At 45.0% G+C, this 20,917-nt stretch overlaps 1 protein-coding gene, 1 long non-coding RNA gene and 2 pseudogenes across 6 annotated transcripts in view; all 4 read right to left on the bottom strand.

The window, feature by feature from the left end:
• LOC101442557 (saoe class I histocompatibility antigen, A alpha chain-like) overlaps positions 1 to 20,625 on the bottom strand; it is a 1,048,500-nt gene extending 1,027,875 nt beyond the window's left edge. The window contains exons 1-7 of one of the 5 annotated variants that reach the window (XM_012529417.4): positions 20,495 to 20,625; positions 20,054 to 20,323; positions 19,512 to 19,793; positions 19,114 to 19,389; positions 18,893 to 19,000; positions 18,472 to 18,504; positions 17,684 to 18,318 (exon numbers count right to left, since the gene is read on the bottom strand). In XM_012529417.4, the coding sequence (XP_012384871.2) occupies positions 18,894 to 19,000; positions 19,114 to 19,389; positions 19,512 to 19,793; positions 20,054 to 20,323; positions 20,495 to 20,558 (999 nt within the window). In that variant the 5' untranslated portion in view covers positions 20,559 to 20,625 and the 3' untranslated portion in view covers positions 17,684 to 18,318; positions 18,472 to 18,504; position 18,893. Of the gene's footprint in view, positions 1 to 17,683; positions 18,319 to 18,471; positions 18,505 to 18,892; positions 19,001 to 19,113; positions 19,390 to 19,511; positions 19,794 to 20,053; positions 20,324 to 20,494 lie in introns of those variants that run through there. The other 4 variants (XM_012529416.4, XM_012529419.4, XM_071211051.1 and 1 more) reach the window with 4 other exon arrangements.
• Positions 1,079 to 2,826, bottom strand: LOC101439946 (protein RUFY3 pseudogene; annotated as a pseudogene).
• Positions 4,653 to 7,009, bottom strand: LOC131275376 (uncharacterized). Its single transcript, XR_009182828.1, has 2 exons — positions 6,768 to 7,009; positions 4,653 to 5,987 (listed from the first exon to the last, which is right to left on the bottom strand). It is a non-coding gene; the product is annotated as an uncharacterized lncRNA (long non-coding RNA).
• LOC101439520 (large ribosomal subunit protein uL30 pseudogene) lies at positions 12,096 to 16,899 on the bottom strand (annotated as a pseudogene).
• Positions 20,626 to 20,917: the final 292 nt, after the last annotated feature.

Genomic DNA, 20,917 nt, shown 5'->3' with positions numbered 1-20,917 from the left:
AAACTCATTGCAATTTACATTATTACTTGGGAATAGATGGAGCTGGGGGAGAAAGTTGGTTTGTTTTGTGTTAGGAGATTCTGAGAATGGCAGATATGTATTCTTGAAATCATTAAGGGGGAAAGTGGCAAATGTTCCTTCATATTCTGATAATGAAATCATTTGTAGGAAAATACCAGAAACCTTCCGGTCCTGAAATAATACAATATTGTTTTAAATACACTCATAATGGGGAAGCAGATGTGGCTCAAGAGATTGATCCCCTGCTTACAACATGGGTGGCGTCAGGTTCATTTCCTGTTGCCTCCTAAAGAAGACAAGAAACACAATGCACTGATGCAACGAGCTGATGCAACAAAAGGATGCAACAAGAAACATAAGGAAAACATAATGAAAGACACAACAAAGCAGGAGCAGAGGTGGCTCAAGCGATGAGGGGCTCCATCTCATACCTGAGGTCCCTGGTTCAGTTCCTAGTGCCACCAAAAAGACCAGCATGCAGCAAACAGACACAGAAAATGCAAGCAATGATGGGGCGGGGACAAATAAAGAAATACACTCCTAATTTATATTACTCTTTAATTTCTCTTTCTCTTCTCTGAGTTTGGGTTCACAGTTTGGTAGATATAATATAAAGAGGTCATTTTCATTTCAGTTAACTTTTGTCTTTCCTCTGTGAATCTGAACATGTAATGGAGGGAGATGATCATTTTACTTTTAGTCTTATCTGCTGGGATCCCTCTCTCCTAGTATACCCTCCCCTGTATTATTACTACTATTCATAAAAATGGGTAATAGCTCTTTACAAAGATATGCTATGCCAGAAATCCTTCAAGGTAGGGTATTAGACTTAGAAGAGAAATGCTAAATTGAGTAAGTTTTATTAAAAGTAATTACAGAAAATGAGCAAAACTTCCAGCACCCCTAACCACAGCCTTTGTTCCCCAGGCCTGATGTATTTAAATAACTCCTCCCTACACCTTCTAGTTGATTCTGAGGAATGTGCTCTTAGGGCCTCCTAACACCTGGCACTGGTAGAGACGGGCCCTGCATGAGTTTTGGTCCAGCTCTTGTCCCCCTAGCTCATGGGGGGGCTGCTGGAATATTGTTTCATTAGGAGCTTGGGGCAGGGACTGAAGACTCACTCAAGCCTGATGCTTGAAGGAAGAGGCAGGAGTTGGCTGAATCAGCCCTACAGATGGCTCCCCTGCAGGTCTTACACACATTCTTGGTGATGTTGCCATCTTCTTGGCAGAGCTGACACACCTGCGGCTTTCAGACACCCAGGGCAGATCCTGATCATCCATGGGCGAGACCAGCCAGTGGCTTCTTCAAAGGGCATTTTCAGTTTAACATGTTCCTCTTGATTTTGTGCTTCTCAACCATTTGGTTTCTGGCTCTGTGACCCCTTTTCTGGAGGCTCCTGTTGTTTTGGAACCTTCTTTCTCTTTCCTATTTCAGGCTGGTTCCACTGCCTGGTTGGCTCCTCCATGTCCAGCTACAGACTCTTGATCTTGTCTCTGAGGTCCTACTCGGGAGCTGGTTGTCCAGCTCAGCAGACGGGTGGCCTCAACCAGCCTGGGGCCATCTTTGTTCAAGTCATTTAATGGTGGCAGCCACCTAAATAGTCATCTCTTCCAAGCAATTGCTTAGTTCACATTTCTGATTTACTCCTAAGCCTGAACTATGCAGCATTAAAGCAAGCTCATGCCTGAGAGCCCTGGGAGCTTCCAGGTACTGCCATGGACACCAAAGCACCTGCTTCACAGACACCCTTCTCTAGCATCTTCACAGCCAGCTCCATCTCTTGTGTTGTGCAGATCTGTCTCTCCAGCTCCTTTTCAACATCCAGGGGTAATTGTTTCTCCTACTTTCAGCGCTTTCTTGCTTTATTCAGTGCTTGCCCTTCTGAAGTTCTGTCTTGCTTAGGACCCTTCTGAATGGATTCTGCTATGTAAGAGCTTCCTCTGTAACTCCTCCATTTCTTCTGGCAAGGTAATAACCCTATTGTTTGCAACTGCAAGCTCACCTGTCAGTTTAGTCTCGGATTTTTCTAAAGCATCCACTGTTGCCTGAAGATTGTTTATGTAGCATTCAGATATCTGTGGAGCTCCTCTACCTCACTGTTCTGGTCCAGAGTGGCAGGAATCTGACCATCTCCTTCATGCCTTCACTGCTGTTCCCATCCTCAAGATACAGTAAAACACCTGAAACTGCATCTGGGAGTCCAAACCTTCTCCTTTCACACAGAAATTGGGATCAAGGTCTTTAAGACTCACTGATGGACCAGCAATTATACCTCCTTCTTCTTCCACTATGAGGTCATTGGGCTCGTAGAATTCATGAGAAGTTCCTTTTTATTGATCGCAGCTTTTGTACACTCAGAATTTCTTTTGTGTTGATCCAAATGAAGCCAGGCTCTTCCTCCGCTTCCTGACATCCTCAGTCCTGGGAGACCTTGACACCTGCTGTTTCCTCCTCAGCTTCTGGAACAAGCTTTCCTACATTTCTAGAGGCCACAGGAGGGCTTGTTTTGTCCAAGAAAAATTTTCTTGTCTTTCAAGCCATGTTCCAGGTGGTGCTGCATCACCAGGAAGAACTGCTGGAGAGGAGCATGGTCACATCAGACCCTACCCAGGTCCAGGGCTGGCTCAGCTGAGCCCTTGCTGCCCAGCTTGGCCCTTTGGTCAGGTGGACGCATTCAGCAGCCATGAGGGAATCAGGACGCTGCTTCCTGCCGCCCTCTGTAGCTCTTCTCAGCTCTCCCTGTCTGCAGTGGCGTCCGGCAGGCCTCTTGGCCAAGCTTGATCCTTCCTTCACCTCCATGAACAGAGGATGCGGGCATCGGTGCTGCCACCTTCCTCCTGGGCCACAGCCCATCAGGCACAGCCCCCTTTCCTGCTGCCTCCTCTCCAAAACCCTCCTGCTGCAGCCCCAGCCTGTGACTCGGGCCACTGGGGGCAATTCATTTGTATTTTTGTTGTTCAGTTCAGGATTTCTTTCTTTTTTTCATGATATTAGCCCTAGGTGATGTGCGATTTCCAAATGTTTCCTTCAATTCTGTAGATTATCTTTTGACTGATGCTAAAGCCCTTTGATGCACAAAAGCTTTACATATATCTATTTTCTTTTGTTGCTCTTGCTTAGAGTATGAAGTTTAATAAACCATTGGCTGAAGATGCTTTCATGTTTCCTTCTAGGAGTTTTATACTCATTTCTTCTATTTAGATCTTTAATAGATTTTGAGTTTATATTTATAAATATTGTGAGGTAGCAGCCCACCTTCATTCTTTGGCATATACATACCCAGTTTTTCCAGAACAATTTAATCAAAGAGACTATTTTCTCCCAATTGAGTGGGCTTGGCAGCCTTGTCAAAAATTAATTGGCCATATATAGGAGACTTTATTTCTGATCTCTCAATTCTGTTCCATTGGTCTATATGTCTGCTCTTGTGCCAGGATCACACTACTTTGATAGCTGTAGGTTTGTAGTAAGTTTAGAACCAGGAAATTTGAGTCCTCCAGCTTCATTCTTCTTTTTCAAGATGTTTTGGCTATTTGGGTCCTCTTATCCTTCTATATAAACTTGATGATGGGCTTTTCCATTTCTGCAAAGAAGGCCTTTGGAATTTTTATTGGGATTGTGTTGAAAGTATAAATTCTTTTGTATAGAATTGTCACCTTGAGAGCATTTGGTTTTCTAGTCTATTAACAGACTGATGTATTCTTTGGTTTCTTTCAGTAATGTTTTGTAGATTTTTTGTGTGTGTACATTTTCATTACATATTTGGTTAAATTTATTTATAGATATTTGATTCTTTTACTTGTTATTGTAAATGGAATTTTTTTCTGGGTTTCCTCTTTAGATTGCTCAGTACTTGTGTATAGAGACTACAGATATTTTGTGCGTTGATCATTTACCTTGCCACTTTATTGAATTTGTTTAGTAGAGCTAAGGGCTGTGTTGTAAATTTTCCAGTATTTTCTATATAAAGGATTATGTCATGTGGAAATAGGGAACATTTTGCATCTTCCTTTACAAATAGGAGGAATTTGATTGCTTCTTTTTGCCTAATTGCTCCAGCTAGAATTTCCAGCACAATATTGAGCAAGAGCGGTGACAGTGGGTATTTTAATTTCCCAATGGGCTGTCGATGCAAAGTACCGGAAATGTGCTGGCTTTTATACAGGGTATTTACTTAGGGTAAAAGCTCACAGTTCCAAGGCCATGAAAAATCCAAACCAAGGCACCATAAGATGTGCTTTCTCACCAAAGTCAGCTGCTATGTGTTCTGGCATGTTGCCACGTGGAGAAGCAAGATGGCACCCATCTCTAGAGCTCCCTGGCTTCCCCTCCAGAATCTCCCATCCCCTGGATCTCAGCTGTGAGTGAACAGGCACAGGGCTTGTCTCCTTCCAGGCTTCCTGTATCCATCTCTGATGCTCTGCTCTCTTCCCAAGTTCAGTTGTGCCCTCAGGCATCCAGGAGGCTCCTTTCCTCATGAGCTGTTCCCTGGACCAGCCTCTTGGGGGCTTCATGCTTAAGGAATCCTCTTGGTCTCACATTTCAGAATCAAATACCTGCTCCCTTTGTTGCAGAATTTAAGAGAGGTTCAATTATTTGTGTATAGAAATGCCAGGACTCAGGAATGATTTTGAGAAGGAAAAAATGATTTATTGAAGGCTGGCCAGACTCGTGAGCTTTCTGTTTCAAACCTGAGCCTTTAACAAGATTTTTGAGTCCTTTCACACAGAGAAGAAAGGCCAAATCGTTCTTTTGTTTCAGTTCTCAATAGGCTTGAATTAGCATATACCTTCCACATCCTAGGTAAGCTTTTAGCATGGACTTCATACATTCTAGATAAGCTTTTAGCACATTTGTTTTGCATTTTCCCTGAATATTTAAAGTTTATTGACTTTGCATTGTTTAACTGTTTCCTAGGACAGGAGTCATTGCCATGGTTACCAAGGGCAGGACTGCAGCCTCTTACCATTCCACTCCCACAAGTCAGGGCAGACAGCTTAGGTTAATGTTATCTCTGAAGAGACAAAGAGCCTCCCCCCCATAGCCCACACCATTTCCCCCCTTATGCCAAAGTTTAACTTGCTAAACTTTGGCATAATTTTTGTTGGATCTTTGAGGTGGATGGCTGTTTGTTGTTTTGATTGATTACTTTACTTATCAATTTTTAGTGTAGCATTCAGGAACCTGTTCCCAGAAGTTTATAAGTTTCCACTCAGCACAGTAGAATCCTTGGGTAGGGATCCCCCTGCAGTCATCCCAGGGCCACCAGGGCCCACGTAGACCTCCAGTCAGGGTCCAGATCCATCTATCAATCCTGTTTCACCCTTGAAGAGTTTACTCCTTCAATCTTAAAGGGGTGCTGAAGGGAGATCATCTCTTTTCTGTAACTGCTTCCTCCTGGCCATGGGCTGTAGTCATTACCTAACAAGGTATAAAACTCTATTTTATTTTAACTGGAGGAAGATGGATCTGGCCTTCTGCATGAAGTTGGATGAAGTTTTCATATGGTTAATAAGATGTTCATTCTGAAAGAAACAAACCATTAAAATTTTGGAATACCCAGTTTTAAAAGAGGACATTGGATTACAGAGGTAGGCAAGGTTAGGCACCCCTTTTTAAAAGCTGGTGGGAACAGTATATATATAATTTTCTTAAGTTATTTATTTTCAGAGAGAAATTGCAATAGATACTTAGCTTTGTTTGAAGACACTTTTCAAGCTCTTTAATGATTGGCACTCATGTGTTCTGTCAGATGCTCCCTTGAAGAGTTTACACCTTCAATCTTAAAGGGGTGCTGAAGGGAGATCATCTCTTTTCTGTAACTGCTTCCTCCTGGCCATGGGCTGTAGTCATTACCTAACAAGGTATAAAACTCTATTTTATTTTAACTGGAGGAAGATGGATCTGGCCTTCTGCATGAAGTTGGATGAAGTTTTCATATGGTTAATAAGATGTTCACTCTGAAAGAAACAAACCATTAAAATTTTGGAATACCCAGTTTTAAAAGAGGACATTGGATTACAGAGGTAGGCAAGGTTAGGTGCCTATAAAGATGGCACCCCTTTTTAAAAGCTGGTGGGAACAGTATATATACAATTTTCTTAAGTTATTTATTTTCAGAGAGAAATTGCAATAGATACTTAGCTTTTTCAAGCTCTTTAATGATTGGCACTCATGTGCTCTGTTAGATGCTCTTGGTGAACTGGCACCCTTTGGGCAATTGGTTTCATTCTGGATTAGTACACCAAGTTGGAAATTTTCTTAGTTTTTAGCTGTGGGAGTGATCAGAACTACAGAATAATTTTTTTTTACATTTTGGTTTTAATAGTACAATTTCTGGTAATACTGACTGTTTAATAGGTGTCCCATTATTAGCAAGCAAGCCTCATTTTTGTTACACAGTAGAGTACAACAGAAAAGTTGGCTGAGCCTGACTGAGACTCCCACCTTATTCTTTAGACATGTTTATTAATTGTTTAGAAAATGAACTTACCAGGAATTTAACATGTCTAATATACTTTTGCACTTGATCCAAAATAGAAAAGATACTGTTATAATTATTAGGCATATATTTAGTACAGGATAAAAGTACAGCAATTTAATACTAATTAATGTATTACTTAATGCATAAGGATTCTGAGTTGCAATTAATAGTTTTAAGTATAAGGTTTGTAATACTTTACATGTTATCTTTCTATGGGAGCAGGCTATAATAACAATTGTGTTTAAGTTTTACTTACAGTATCCTGGTATCATGGCTCCACTTAGCATGTTCTTCACACAGTGAGCAAGTTGCTGCATCATTGATCTTAGAGAGAGTTTCCAGTATACTATCAGCCTGGTGCATAGTGCTCTCTGGCACTATGGAACTGTGCCAGTCTGGAGGCAATATTCATTGTACACTTGGCTATACTGAGTCATCATTGGCTGCTGCAGGAGCTTGAAACTGCAACATAGTTTCCATCAACTTCAGGAGCAGAACCAGAGGCTGTTAGAGCAAATATTTCTAATTGAGGTAGTCAGTGACCAGCCTAGTCAATAACTCACATGGAGAGGCAACCTGTAATGTATTCAAGGCCTGGTTTGAATGCACAAGAGAGTTTGACAATGTTAAAGTTTATTTTTTGTTTTATATATATTTTAAACAATTTAATGCAACACATCATATATTATATAACTGTTTACTTATACAATTTTACCATGAAGATAATAGTAGGTATTTTACTTTAGTAATAGAGGGAAAAAAACTATTTTTCATTGTTAAAATGAAAACAGAAGATTCTCAATAGAATCAAGATAACTTTTTATTACCGTTTATTTAAATATGCACTTTGTGGTGGACTTCAGACAGGTTTTATTATCATGAAGTTATTCTTTGACACCAATACTAATCCAAAGTTTTAGTTGACAATGTCTTTAGAACTAGAACTATTTAAACATTTTCAGTTTGGAAGATATTTTACAAACTCTTTATAATTGACTATAACCACATTGACTAGTTACCTTATGTTTAAATAAACTTATTACATTACAATTGCTAACCAAAGAAATTTACTTTATTTATTTGAGAGAGCATATCTACAATCTATTTTCTTTAGCTTAATTTTATTAATTTGAACTTACAATTTTTATTATTCTAAAGATTTTGTACATATAATGTTAATTTATTTAATGGGTATTTTATAAATGAAGGGAGATTATACCCAAGCTAAATAAAATTGAAACCATTATGTTTATGCAAGGAATGTTTCCTTTTTTCCTTATGGAAGCTAAAAACTTCTTTTCTTTGTTTAAGTTATGAAAATGAATAGTTTTTTAAAAGCATACTGACTACCAGGCTTCAAAACACATTACACAATTACTTAATTTGTTTAATCATAATCCAGGAGAGTTTTGGGCTTTTCTTTACTTACTGAAATTTGTCAACAGAGCCACTAATTACCTTTATTTTATGGCTGACAAAAGGTTTAAACTGGAAAACTAAGGGCAAATTGGTTCTTAATTCCTCAGCCTAGTAGACAGCTTTTATATGTTACACCTAGTCCTGCCCTCAAAACTCTTGCAAAGAGGAGGCTCTTTCCCAATTGTTTCTATAATTAGATTTCTATAAGACCTTTCCATCCTGCTTAGTCTAATTTGGATTCCAGGAATATTTATTCACATATATAACTGCATATTTAATTTTTAACAATTTGAATAGAGCTCTTTTAGGAATTTTCTCTTGTTAATTTGATATTATCATCCTGATATATGAAGACATACACTGAGCAAATGGGCAGACACAAATAGAGTTAGACACAGAAGCACAACTCATTGATGCTACATATAATTTGCATTATTTTATATACTGTTTAGCTTAACTTGGGTTCCAGAAATATATATTACTTACATAACTGTGTATTTAACCTCAACAATTTGAGCAAATAGGCAGACATGAATAGTTTGACACAAAAACATAACTTTGGTTACTTAAAACTTCCATTTTTTCACAAAATAAGTGTGACTGCAAAACATTTCAAAGACTCCTGAAACTTTTCTTAATTTGCATTATGACTGTGCGGTTTTACACTATGACTCTCCAGTTTTACACAAGAATTTTGTTTCTTAATGAATGGATTGTAACCAAAATCTTCCTAATGTTTTAACACAATTCTTTTTTTGTTTCAGAACTTTATATTTTACCTTGAATTTAGCAGAATTTTGATAAGCAACAAGATTAAATCTATGTATATTTACCAAGGCTATTTGAAGCCTCAGGGAGACTGGTTTCTCTCATGAATTGCCAGTTTTAGGAACCTGGACAGTCAAGGCAGACTTCCTTTTTTCCCCCGAGGCCTTGGAGATAATAAAACTCCAGTGTTCCTTTAACCCTACGGGCTAAGAATTCCACCAGGCAGCAATTTAGTTTACACTTGGATTCATGAGAGAAAGCAGGTTTACTGATACCAGGACAGGAGACAGGGATGTCCCAGCTCTTTCTGCACCATAGGGGAAGAAGCTATTATGAAATAACTGTAGGCAAAGGCAAGGGGTGATGCTAGGCTTGAAGTAACCATAAATGAAGGTAAGGTTAGTTTAGAATTAACATTTACAATAATAGTTTCAGGCTAAATCCACTCAGTTATAACTTCAGTGATTATTTTTCCACTGTTTTATAATATGAATGCATTTATAAATGATTTTAACTCTTAGATACAGTTTTTATTAATTTTTTTAACCTTAAGGTGGATTGGATACCTCTATTAATTAAGCTATAAGAATTTTATTAATAACAATTCTGTGAAGTTCTGCCTTTTCTTAGTAATGGTACAAATTCTTATCTGCAAGTTATGCATTTAATTTACCAGCAAGAGAGTATTGGCATTTAAAGATTCATTTTAAACTATGTTTTTACCTTTTTACTGTGAATTCTTAGGTGCCAGCAACTGACAAAAGCCAAACATAGATTTCAAAGTGGCATTTCATTCCTTTTTCTTTTTCCTCTGTAGTCTCACAGCCCTGAAGTTCTCAGCCAGACCACTGAAAAGGTCTATTGTTTCAAGTGATAGCCTCCTTTCTTCAGATGAGTTTACAGTTTTAAAACATTTGGAAGTATTTCTACAGTCTTATAGAGAGAGAGATTTGGAAAAGTAAAGAACCTGGGCAGAAGGCAAATGCATTCTGGCCCTTGACACCCTAGGGAGGGAACTTTACTGCATTTATTTTGATTCTGCTTTTCATCCCCTTCACCTTCCTCTTTCTAGGCAGTAGGGTGCACAACAATCAAATAAGAATGTGGCTTATGAATAGAAGGTGTGGACTCACTGGAAAGGGGCAAGCTTGCTCCCCCCTTTCCACCTTTCTGCCAAAATGGGCCTACAGAGCCTATTCAAATTCAGCACCTCTCCCGGGGACCCAGCCACCCTGACTGGAGCAGCCCCAACAAACTTGGGTGCATGGCGTGGACACAGACAGCCTCCAAGCCCCAGCAAAGGGGCAAATCAGAGATGAGGCAGCAGAGCATGCACAAACATCCAGACTCTGCAAATATCCAGACTTCTCAGTTTTGCCCCATAATCAATTCACCCCCTTGCCAATGTCAAGGGAGGGTTCCAGTTCAATTAACTTCCACCAATTTACATAACCTCAGAACTCCAACACCAGCACTGAGCTGACACAGACAGAAGCACAAAGGTCACTAATCTGACCCACAAGTTCTATATATATGTTTTTCAACATGGCTGCCCCCCACAGGTATCACAAACCTTAGAGAGAACACTTAACATTAACATCTGGTATAAAGACAATTCATTCGCAATTCAGCACCATAATAAAAGATTCCAGCTAGACCTTTTTCACTGTTTAACTTTACACCCAGACCAAGCTTCACTAGAAAAGCTGATCTATTTTCCTGTAACCAAGTTTTTAAAAATTCAGACCAATTTCCAGGATGTTAGGACTTGAACCTATAAACAACCCTTCCTATTATAATCAAGCCTCCACTCCTTCAGTGGATATAAGACCAGTACCAGATTCCAAACTGCAGTTAGACAAACCCAAAACACCAGGCTTTTTCCCAGTTTTCCTCCTTTTTCCACACCTAGAGAGAACGTCTTCCCCCCAGTTTTCTGGGGCTATCATGGTTCTCTCAGGAGGTGATCAACCTCCCTCCCTAGCAGTTAAAGCTAGGGTTCTCCAGACTGTGCTCACTCAGGGAGTCTTACCTTCTTCCATGTTCAGAGTTCTTTTTCATTCCCAGAATCTTTCTCTTCAGACATTCCATTGCCCTCAGTTTTCATTGGGAAGATTCTCGTGGAGCCCACATCTTTTCTGGATTAAACTTAATCCAGGGGAGCCCAGATTTGGGGTTCACCTGAGTCCTCCTAGCTTCCTCAGGGATTTGGAAGTGGCAGCAAAATGCTACCACTTCTGGTCTTCATTTGCAATCCTGGGAGGGCCCCCCAAAATATTATAGAATTTAAGAGAGGTTCGATTATTTGCATATTGAAAGGCCACGACTCAGGAATGAATTTGAGAAGGAAAAATGGTTTATTGATGGCCAGCTGGACTCAGGAGCTTTCTGTTTCTAACCCAAGCCTCTAACAAGATTTTTTAGTCCCTTTTATACAGAAAGAAAAGGCCAAATAGTCGTTCTGTTTCAGTTCTCAGTAGGCTTGAATTAGCATATATCTTCCACATCCCAGATAAGTTTTTAGCATGGACTTCATCATTCTAGATAAGCTTTTAGCACATTTGGTTTGCATTTTCCTGAATATTTAAAGTTTATAGACTTTGCATTGTTAAACTGTTTCCTGGGACTAGAGTTGTTGCCATGGTCACCAAGGGCAGGACTGCAGCCTCTTACCGTTCCACACCCACAAGTCAGGATGGACAGCTTAGGTTAAGGTTATCTCTGAAGAGACAAAGAGCCTCCCACCCATAACCCACATCACCTTTATCCTCTGCCTTTCCCTTTATGTCAGACCCAGGAAGAGGGCAGAGACTCAACACAAATCACGACCCCCCTGACATAATCCAGTCAAATGCATCTCACACTCACAGGAATGGGTTAGTTTAAAACAGAATATTTCTCTTTTTGTGATTCATTAATTTCCACAGGAATGACTAGTTTAAAACATAATATGTCCCTTTTCGAGCTTCATAAAATGATTTCAAACTGCCACAGTGAGCATCCCTGTCTTGTGCCTAATCCTAGCGAACGTTTTCAATCTTCTGACATCAAATATGATGCTATCTGTTTCATGTTGTGCCCTTAAGTGTCTTGAGGTTTCCTTCTATATCTACTTCTGAGTGTTTTTATTAAGAAGGGATGCTGGATTTTTTACAGTATCTTTTCTGCTTCATTTGTGATAATCATGTGGTTTTTTCTCCATTGTTCTTTAAATGTGACAAAATACATTCATCAATTGATTCTTTCTTTGAACCACCCGTGCATGGCCAGTGACATTAGGTGGTAACTCAGAATTCCAGAACAGACAACTAACAACAAAGATTGTATACAGATAGATAGATGTACACACACACATTTCTCGACCACTTCTTTTTTTTTCAATATCTGTGACTCTTAATTTTTAAAATGTTACATTAAAAAAATATAAGAGGTTCCCATATACCTCCCAGCCCCCTCACCCTACTCCTCCCACATCAACAACCTCCCCTCCACTGCAGCACACTCATTGCACTTGGTGAACACACCCTGGAGCACCACCACATCCCATGGATAACAGTCCACATTGTAGTTTACATTCTCCCCCAGTCCACCCAGTAGGTTTTGGGAGGATATATAATGTCCAGCATCTGTCCCTTCAACGTCATTCAGGATAACTTGAAGTCTCAAAAATGCCCCCACATCATATCTCTTCTTCCCTCTACCTGCCCACAGCAATTACTGTGGCCGCTTTCTCCACATCAATGCTGCAATTTCTTCCATTACTAGTCACAATATTTCCAAAGTAGATTATTAGTAAATCCACTCTAATACATATTTTTTTCCTCATCCTGTAGACCCTGGGATGGTGATATTCACTCACCTCTATATCAAAAGGGGGCTTAAGTTCCACATGGATGATGGATGCAATTCTCCTGCTTGCAGTTGTAGGCATTCTTGTTTCCCTGGTGTGGTGGTTGACTATCTTCACCTCCCTGTTAGCTGGCATGGATAAATCCAATGAGCCAGAGGGTAGGAGTTGCAAGACTGCTGAGATTTAGGGCCCAGCTGGCACATGGACAGTCCAGAGCTTCAAGTCTCCTGAGTATACACCAACTCTAGTGCCAACCACAGGGCCAGTAAAAGTAACAGAAGAAGCATGTGTAGAAAGGTTATATCTGGGTCTAACTCCATCATACTCAGGAACACAAATTCCAAAGTAGGGCCAACTGATATGGCACTGAATTCCAGAGCCATTTACCATGACCATAGAACCTGTGTGTCTCTATAGCCCTCAGGACAACCAGTACCTGGGGTTGTATGTACTTTGGCTGTCTCTTGGGTCCCACTGAGACTTGTGTGAGTATGACCCCTGTGATAACCTCCTGACTCTTTTTTGAAGACTCTTAGCCATATAAACTCATTTGTTTTTGCCATTTCCCCCTTTTATTCAAGGTCAAAAAGTAGTTTTTAACACATGATCCTACATGTAAGCTGAGATTTTCTGCTGCTCTTAGATGATCCTTCTATTCAAGGTCTTTTTCTAGTTACATTACCAGTTGGTGCTTGGTAGTAATCCCTTGATGGCAGGGTAACTCCAAGTCCCCAAAACGCCCCCATATCACATCTCTTTTTCCCTCTACCTGCCCGCTTCTTGTTGATCTTGCCATAACCACGATCATAGATCAGTTCATTAACTGATTTTAGATTTGGGTACCCCAATGCAATATATGCTTCCACAATTCTCAGCATGTTAACTGAGGCCTTGCTGAGCTTCACAAAGGTGCCATTGAAGGTCTGGTGAAGGCGAAGAAGCTGCAATGCTTTTCCGACCTTTGGGCTCACACCATTGATACCTCTGATCATGATGACAAATGCCACTTTGGGTTCCGCAGGTACATAGTTGCCAGCTTTTCTTGCCATTCAAACCATTCTAATCTCAGTCCTGTACCTCTGCCTATATTCTTTGTTATAGTACTTAGTTTTTTCATAGATAAGCTTCCTCCTTGCCTTTCAAAGCATCTCTTGGGCAAAACTTCCTTCTCAAGTGCTGATCTTCAGTTCAGCAAAATTCCTTCTCTTTTCCTTAAGGGTTTCTGGTACAGCAGGAACCTTCTTCTCTTCAACACCCTCCATGGTTCCAGCTGGAAAAGAGCTCTTTATTCTATTTCATTTGGAGAACAGAGATGAGTTGCCGATCTTAAACCACCTTTGCATTCCCAGCTAGCACAATTTGGTATGATCTACAATACTCTTTACGTATTTTTGCATTTGGTTTGCTCCCTCACATTTTGTGTGGATTTCTAAGCCCAGGATCATGATGGACAGAGTTCAGTACTTCACTTTCCTTGTGATGTCTCTGCCTGGTTTTGAATGTGAGTAACCCTGGACCCAGACATGAATAGGGAATTGTTCCTCCTTTAGTATATAAGAGGGTTTTGGTAGAAATGATACTATTTCTTCATTATGTGTTTGATACAATTCAGCAGTGATACCTTCTGGGCCTGGAGTTTTTTCTATGGGAAGGTTTTCAATTACTAATTCAAATTCTACAATTGATAAAGGCATGAACAAAACTTTTGGTTTCCTCTTTTGTAATTTGTGTTTTTCAAGGAAACTGTTTATTTCATCTAGGTTGAGAAATTTATTGGCATGTTCCTTTGTCCTTATACTTTCTAAAGAGTCTGTATAGATAGCCATTGTTTTGTTCCTGATATTGGTAATTTGTGTCTTTTTTATCTTGTCAGTCTAGCTAGGGTTTATAAAATGTATTGGTATTTCCCCATCAAACAATCTTTGTGTTTCATTCTTTTTCTCTATGTTCTATCTTACTGATTTTTGGTCTTATCTTTATTATTTCCCTCCTGCAACAAGAGAGCCTCTACCTTATCATGTCCCAGACTAAAGACACACAAGCAATGAAGGAGAATTTTCATCATGTCCTTGGGTCTGCTGAAAAGTTTGCTGACTAGCTGCTCCTGACCAACTTGGAGTAGCGCAGTTTCTAAACCTGGGGGGTGTATTAGACTCTTGTGGGGTCACATGAAAACTAGAAAGGTTATGGATCCTCTCCACAGAAATGTGTGCATGGACAAGGAAATATAAAAGGTATATGAAATGGCAGTGCACACGTGATCCTCTGAAGTCTTAGAGAGCTGGGTTTTTTAATCCTCCTAAGAGTCAAAGACAGGGAGAAATGTTTTCAGAAATCACTTATCCTTCCAGCAATGCCCCTCTACTTGTTAGGATAAACTGACAAAGACAAAAGGTGAAATCATAACAGACTATAAGGGAAAGAGTTGAAATATGCCATTTATTAGTCACCCACTTTTCCAGCCAAACCCGAGTGCCATCAATGTACCAGATAAAGTTCCAGGCTGGTACTGGCTCCAGGAATTGACCTCTGTCCTCACTTTCCACCTTCCAAGCCCATCCAGCAGCACCTGGACCTCTTCCCACACCAGGGAATTCTACACTTAGGAGCCTTGGTGGAGGCAGAGCCACTGCCCGCCACGAAGAGGGAAGCTCACCTTCCCAACATGCTTGAGCTGGACATGGAAGAGCCTTGGCCTCCCCATCAAATGACCACAGCACATAGGCTCAGGACACACTGACCCAGCAATGCTGGACTGTGCAGAGTCCAGTGGGCAGGGGTGTGTGCCTGTCACAGGGTCTTCCAGGCAGGAGCAGCGGGTCTTACCTGAGGCCCCATGTCCAGTGTCAGACCAGGGGGTGGCCAAGCCCCTTGCCCAGCAGCAGTGGCCTTGATTCCCACAGGGGACTCAACCCAGAGGGGGTTGTGGATTCTGTTCCTGGGTGTGTGGCCTCAAGTTCTTGGTTCTGGGGCTTTCCCCAAATAAAGTGAGTCCCAGGATCATGTGTACAAACCCCTTAAGTTGAAATAAGAAAAATCCAAAATCAATTGTTCATACCAAGAAGTGAGCATTAAATCCATTAAGAAATAAAGACATATAGTAAGAATTCAGAGCTTTAATTTATGAAGAACTTTGAACCACTTTATAAATCCCCACTTGACTATACCCCATCATAGAGAAGGCACATGCATTTCCCAATATCATCCTCATAACTAATAATACATTTCCTCCTTTTCATTTCCAGAAAGGACTTTTTTACATGGTTCAAGAACCACATGGGGAGCTGTGCTCATCACTGGCAGAACAAGTGTCACCATCCAGCTGAGCTAGGACAGACTGAGGGGCTTGTGATGAAGCACTCGGGCTTCTCCCCGGACCCCCATCTCAGGACATGGGACAGGAACCCAGAAGGCACATTCCACCACCCCAGGGAGCTGGAGCACAGACACGGGGACTCCCTGGTCTGGTTCTTGCTCTAAAGAACGACCTGAAATCCAGCAGCTCAGCACCCCCTTGTTATGAACACAGAACCTCGTGATCCCCCAGGCCTTCTGGACCCTTGTGGGGTGTCAGAAGGTTCCTGTGCACAGAGAAGTTGGGACTCCCTGGTCCACATGCCTTCCAGACGTGGTGCCACAGCTGTGAGGTCACTCGAGTGTGGCCCATGGATGCTGAGCTCTGGAGGTCCAGGGTCAATCCTTGCTCCTCTCCTTCCTGTAGCTAATCACACTCAGGGACCTCGTCCTCTCCTTAGGTTCAAAATATCACTTTATGGCCTCACCACCCAATCTGTGACTCCACCCCAGACACTTCTCCTAGCTCCAGATTCCTATTTCCAGTGGCACCTGACAGCCTCACCTACATTTCTGATGGACATCTCAGATTCAACTTTTCCTAAACAGAATGCCTGTAATGACCCTTCAACTGTCCTCCTTCCAGAGACTCCCCCTCTACTGACTGCAGTTCCTCCTTTCTATTTACAACTCCTTCTTTTCTTCACATAGAGGAATTTTTTGCATCCTCCTGACTTCATTTTCTCTCACAACCCAAAACTTAATCCACTAGGATACCCTAAAATATTTTAAATATAGACTTCTATTTCCCACTGTTTTCCCTGCTCCTTTCCAGGCAGATCAACTCCCATCTCTAGTTGGAACACTGCACTGATTTCATCCTCTTTTCCCTACATCCTCACTGACCCCTCACCTCTCAGTTGTATTCTCAGCACAGCAGACTAAGTAATCATTTAAGAGAAATCATAACATGTGTCTCCTTTTCAAAAATTTCTCTCAAGTCCCATTTGATGCAGAAAAATTTTGTCTTCCCACATCCACAGGGCCCCAAGACTGGGCTGACCTCTGCCCATCCCCATTAGGCTGATGCAGCCACTCCGGTTTCCTGCCCTTCCCAGAACCACAGCCCGCCCCTGCCCACTCTGATGCACTGCCCAGTTCCATCAGGGAGGACCTTCCAGGACATCCTCAGGGACACGACCCTCATGACCTTCAAGCTGTCCTCAAAGGTCACAAACTCAGTGAGGCCCGCACTGACCCCCAAGTTCACACAGCTACTTCCCTGCACTGAGGCCAGAGATTTCAGCTGTTTTAGTTCACAAATGTTCCCAGAAGCTAAAAGGGGCATCCTGCACAGTCCTCCACCAGCACCAGGTGCAGGAGTGGTCAGTGAGGACCCCCCAGGGCCTTTCCTAACACAGCTGTGGTCTCCTGGCAGCCACGGCACAACCTCCACTCAGGTGACCCTGAGGCCACCAGGACTGTCCTCAGAAGTGCTGCTCTCCCCCCTCTCCTCCACCCCCTGTGACTACAGCACAATTTCAACTCCCCCAAGACAAGAGCAATCCAGGCTAAGACCCCACTGCCCACCTGTGGGTCTACATTAGGGTCTGCTCCACACATCCATGGGCTTGGGCTGCAGCCAGCATTGGGGTCAGGGGAGCTGGGTAAGGGCAGAGAGGGAGGGCAGGCGGCAGAGAAGGACCAAACCACCAGGAGTTAAATAAAGTCGAAATGTCACTCCTCCTCAGTGTGAAGCCCACGTGGATGGAGCACTGACTGGACACAGGCCTGTCCACCTTGGCTCCTCAAAGTTAACATTTAGCACAGTACATAAAAAATTCTGGAAGGTTCTCAATTCTTTTTATTTCCCCTTTCTTGAGAATCTTCCTTTCCCTCAATTGATTCCTCAATCGCACATTATAGCAAGAATTTGCAGAAGCAAAATCATCCCAGGTTCTCATTCTCAAGGGAAGCAGGAAGGGGCAGCTCAGGGCACCATGAAGTAAGACAGGGCTGTGGATGCTCCACACCCAGCTCTCCTGAGCAGGACGGTCAGTCAGGGCAGGGAACACAGGTCAGTGTGGGGGACGTGGGAGCAGGGGCGAGCTACCTCCCCATCCTCCAGGTTACAACAGAATGCAGACACACAGATGCCAGCTGAGGAAGGAAAGTCTTCACACCCAAAGGAAGGGGGTCTTGAAGTCACATGAGGGGTGGGAACAGCTCTGGAATCTCTGTCCCCCACGGGGCAGCTTTGTCACGCTACAGAAGAAAATAATCAAGAGCACATTCAGGTTGTCTCTGTAAATGCTGACATCATGACCAGCCCTCCACAGTCTTCATGTCCACGTCCAAGGAATCCCCAGGACCCAGGCGTGTCCTCTTGGCCCAATGCCTCTCCCCTTTCAAGTCCCCAGGGTCTCATCTCTAGAAGCCTCAAGAGACACATCAGAGCCCTGGGCACTGTCACTGGCTGCAGAGGAACAAACACAGGGTCTAGTCAGAGCCACAGGGAGATGTGAGTCAAGGAGTGATGGGGTGAGCTGCCCGTGGGCTCCGTCTACACTCCCCAAAGCCTCAGGTCAGCCATGACCCTCCACACCACCTCCCCCCATCCCCCACTTACAAGCAGCCTGACTGTAGCTCCCTCCTTTTCCACCTGTGGAAAAACAACCAGTGAGAACAGGACATGAGGTCCTGAGAACTAGTCCTGGACCCAGGGAAGTTTCCAGAACCATGACTGCAGGCCCGGGGCAGGATCAGGAAACACAAGGTGGGGGATGTGTGGGCTGGACCCTCTGCCCTCCTGGAGGTCTGTCCTCAGCAGACCCTTCCCTCTGACTGCTGGGAACAGGGGCCTCCACGTCATCACTGGGGTTGTTGTCCTACATCTCTCACAGGTTTATAAAGTAAGTGTAGTAACAGGCCCCAGATTGGATGGGCACGTGTGTGAGGAGGGGCTTCATGGTACCAGGAAGGGCAGGGGACACGGCTACCTGGGCTGGAATCCCCTCTGGACAAGAAACCTCAGACCCACCCTTCCCTACCTCAGGTCTTTCTCCTCCAGATCAGAACTGCAGCCACCACGGACACTCCAAGGGTGACCAGAGCAACCATAATTCCCACGGTGAGGATGGGGGGCTGGGAAGGCGGCTCTGAGAAGGGGGGAAGGTCAGGGGCCCTGACCCCAGGCTCAGCCCTGACCCTCTGGAGCAGCTCAGAAGGGCTCCTGCTTCCCTAGAAGAGGCCCCCACCTCGTCCCACTTACCCCATCTCAGGGTGAGGGGCTCGGGCAGCCCCTCGTGCTGCACGTGGCATGTGTATCTCTCTTCCTCCCCAGAAGGCACCTCCACAGCCGCCCACTTCTGGAAGGTTCCGTCCCCCGCAGGCCTGGTCTCCACAAACTCCATGTCCTGGGTCTGGTCCTCCCCGTCCCGCTGCCAGGTCAGCGTGATCTCCGCGGGGTAGAAGTCCAGGGCCCAGCACCTCAGGGTGACCCCACGGTCAGGGATGGGGTGGTGGGTCACGTGTGTCTTTGGAGGGTCTGCGGGAAGGTCAGAAACTTCAGGAACTTTCCATTTCTCTCCTGGCCTTTCCAGCAGTGCTCGTGTGACCACCAGGAATGGACAGGACATTTGGGGTTGGGGTCGTCCCGGCCCCCTCTACCTGTGCGCAGCAGCGTCTCCTTCCCGTTCTCCAGGTATCTCTGCAGCCCCTCCACACAGGTGCCCTCCAGGTAGGTTCTGCGCTGCCCTGCCTCACCGGCCTCCTCCCACTTGCGCCGGGTGATCTGCGCCGCCGGGTCCGCCGCCGTCCAGGAGCGCAGGTCCTCGTTGAGGGCGAGGTAGTCGGCGCCGTCGTAGGCGTATTGAAAGTATCCGCGGAGGAGGCGCCCGTCAGGGCCCAGGTAACAGCCATACATGCTCTGGAAGGTGTGAGACCCTGGCCCTGCCCCCGCGCTTAGCCCCGCCCACCTCTCACCCCGCGGCTCCCCTCCCCAGACCCCGCTCCCGGGCTAGTTCTGCCCCCACCTCCCGCCCCGCCCCGGCGCTGATTGGTCTAAACTGAAAACGAAACCGAGGAAAAGCCCCTCCCGTGTGGGGTCCCGGATCCCGCGGCCTCGGGGGGCAGTGGGGACCGAGACGCGGGCGACCCCGGCCCGTCCTGGGAATCCCGGCCGTGCGCGGACCCCGGGCCCCGTGGCTCACCCGCCGCGCTCTGGTTGTAGTAGCCGAGCAGGGTCTGCAGGCCCGCACGGAAAGTCTGTGCCGTGTCCTTTTGGATCCGCGTCTCCCGCTCCCAGTACTCGGGCCCCTCTCGTCGAATCCACGGCGCCCGCGGCTCCATCCTCGGACTCGCCGCGTCGCTGTCGAACCGCACGAACTGCGTGTCGTCCACGTAGCCCACGGCGATGTAGTGGGGGTCCCCGCGCTCGGGCCGCGACACGGCGGTGTAGAAATACCTGAGGGAGTGGGGGCCTGGGGGGGGGAAAGAAGAGGGGCGGGGGTCGGCGTGGGGTGGACATAAGAGGGCGGGGGTCGGCGTGTGGGTCGTGGGGTCAGCTGGTGAGGCGCGGCTTCCAGGGTCCTGCCCCCTCAGGTACCCCCGTCCCCCTCGGGCAGACCCCCGCCCCCCGCCCCCGCACTCACCCGCCCGGGTCGGGGTCAGGGCCAGGGCCCCCGAGAGCAGCAGGAGGAGGGTCCCCGGCGCCATGGCCGGACCCCAGATCTGGGGGAACCTGAGTCCGGGCGGGTCGGGGCGGGCTCTGGATGGGCCGCAGGGTCCGCGATTGGCTTCCCCAGAACCAGGCCCGCAATGGGAGGCCGCCCGGGCCCGCGTCACGAGGGTGGGGTCAGAAGGACCTGACTCAGGTTGGGAGAAGAAGTGAAACTGCGGGGACCGGGGACTTCCCCCCTCGCCTCCCCCCACACGCCAGCCTCGGGGGGACCCTGAGAGCGAGACCGGGTTCTGGGCTGGCCCGACCCCTCCCCTGCCTCGAGCACTGTCACCCCGTCAGTGAGGCCTGGTCCTGACTTCACAGCTGACAGGTTAGTGAGGACCCCGAGGGGATG

The sequence above is a fragment of the Dasypus novemcinctus genome, chromosome 22 (assembly GCF_030445035.2).
Source record: "Dasypus novemcinctus isolate mDasNov1 chromosome 22, mDasNov1.1.hap2, whole genome shotgun sequence".
Classification (NCBI taxonomy): domain Eukaryota; kingdom Metazoa; phylum Chordata; class Mammalia; order Cingulata; family Dasypodidae; genus Dasypus; species Dasypus novemcinctus.
The sequence above is the reverse complement of the archived record's forward strand: the minus strand, read 5'-3'. Positions and strand labels throughout refer to the sequence as shown.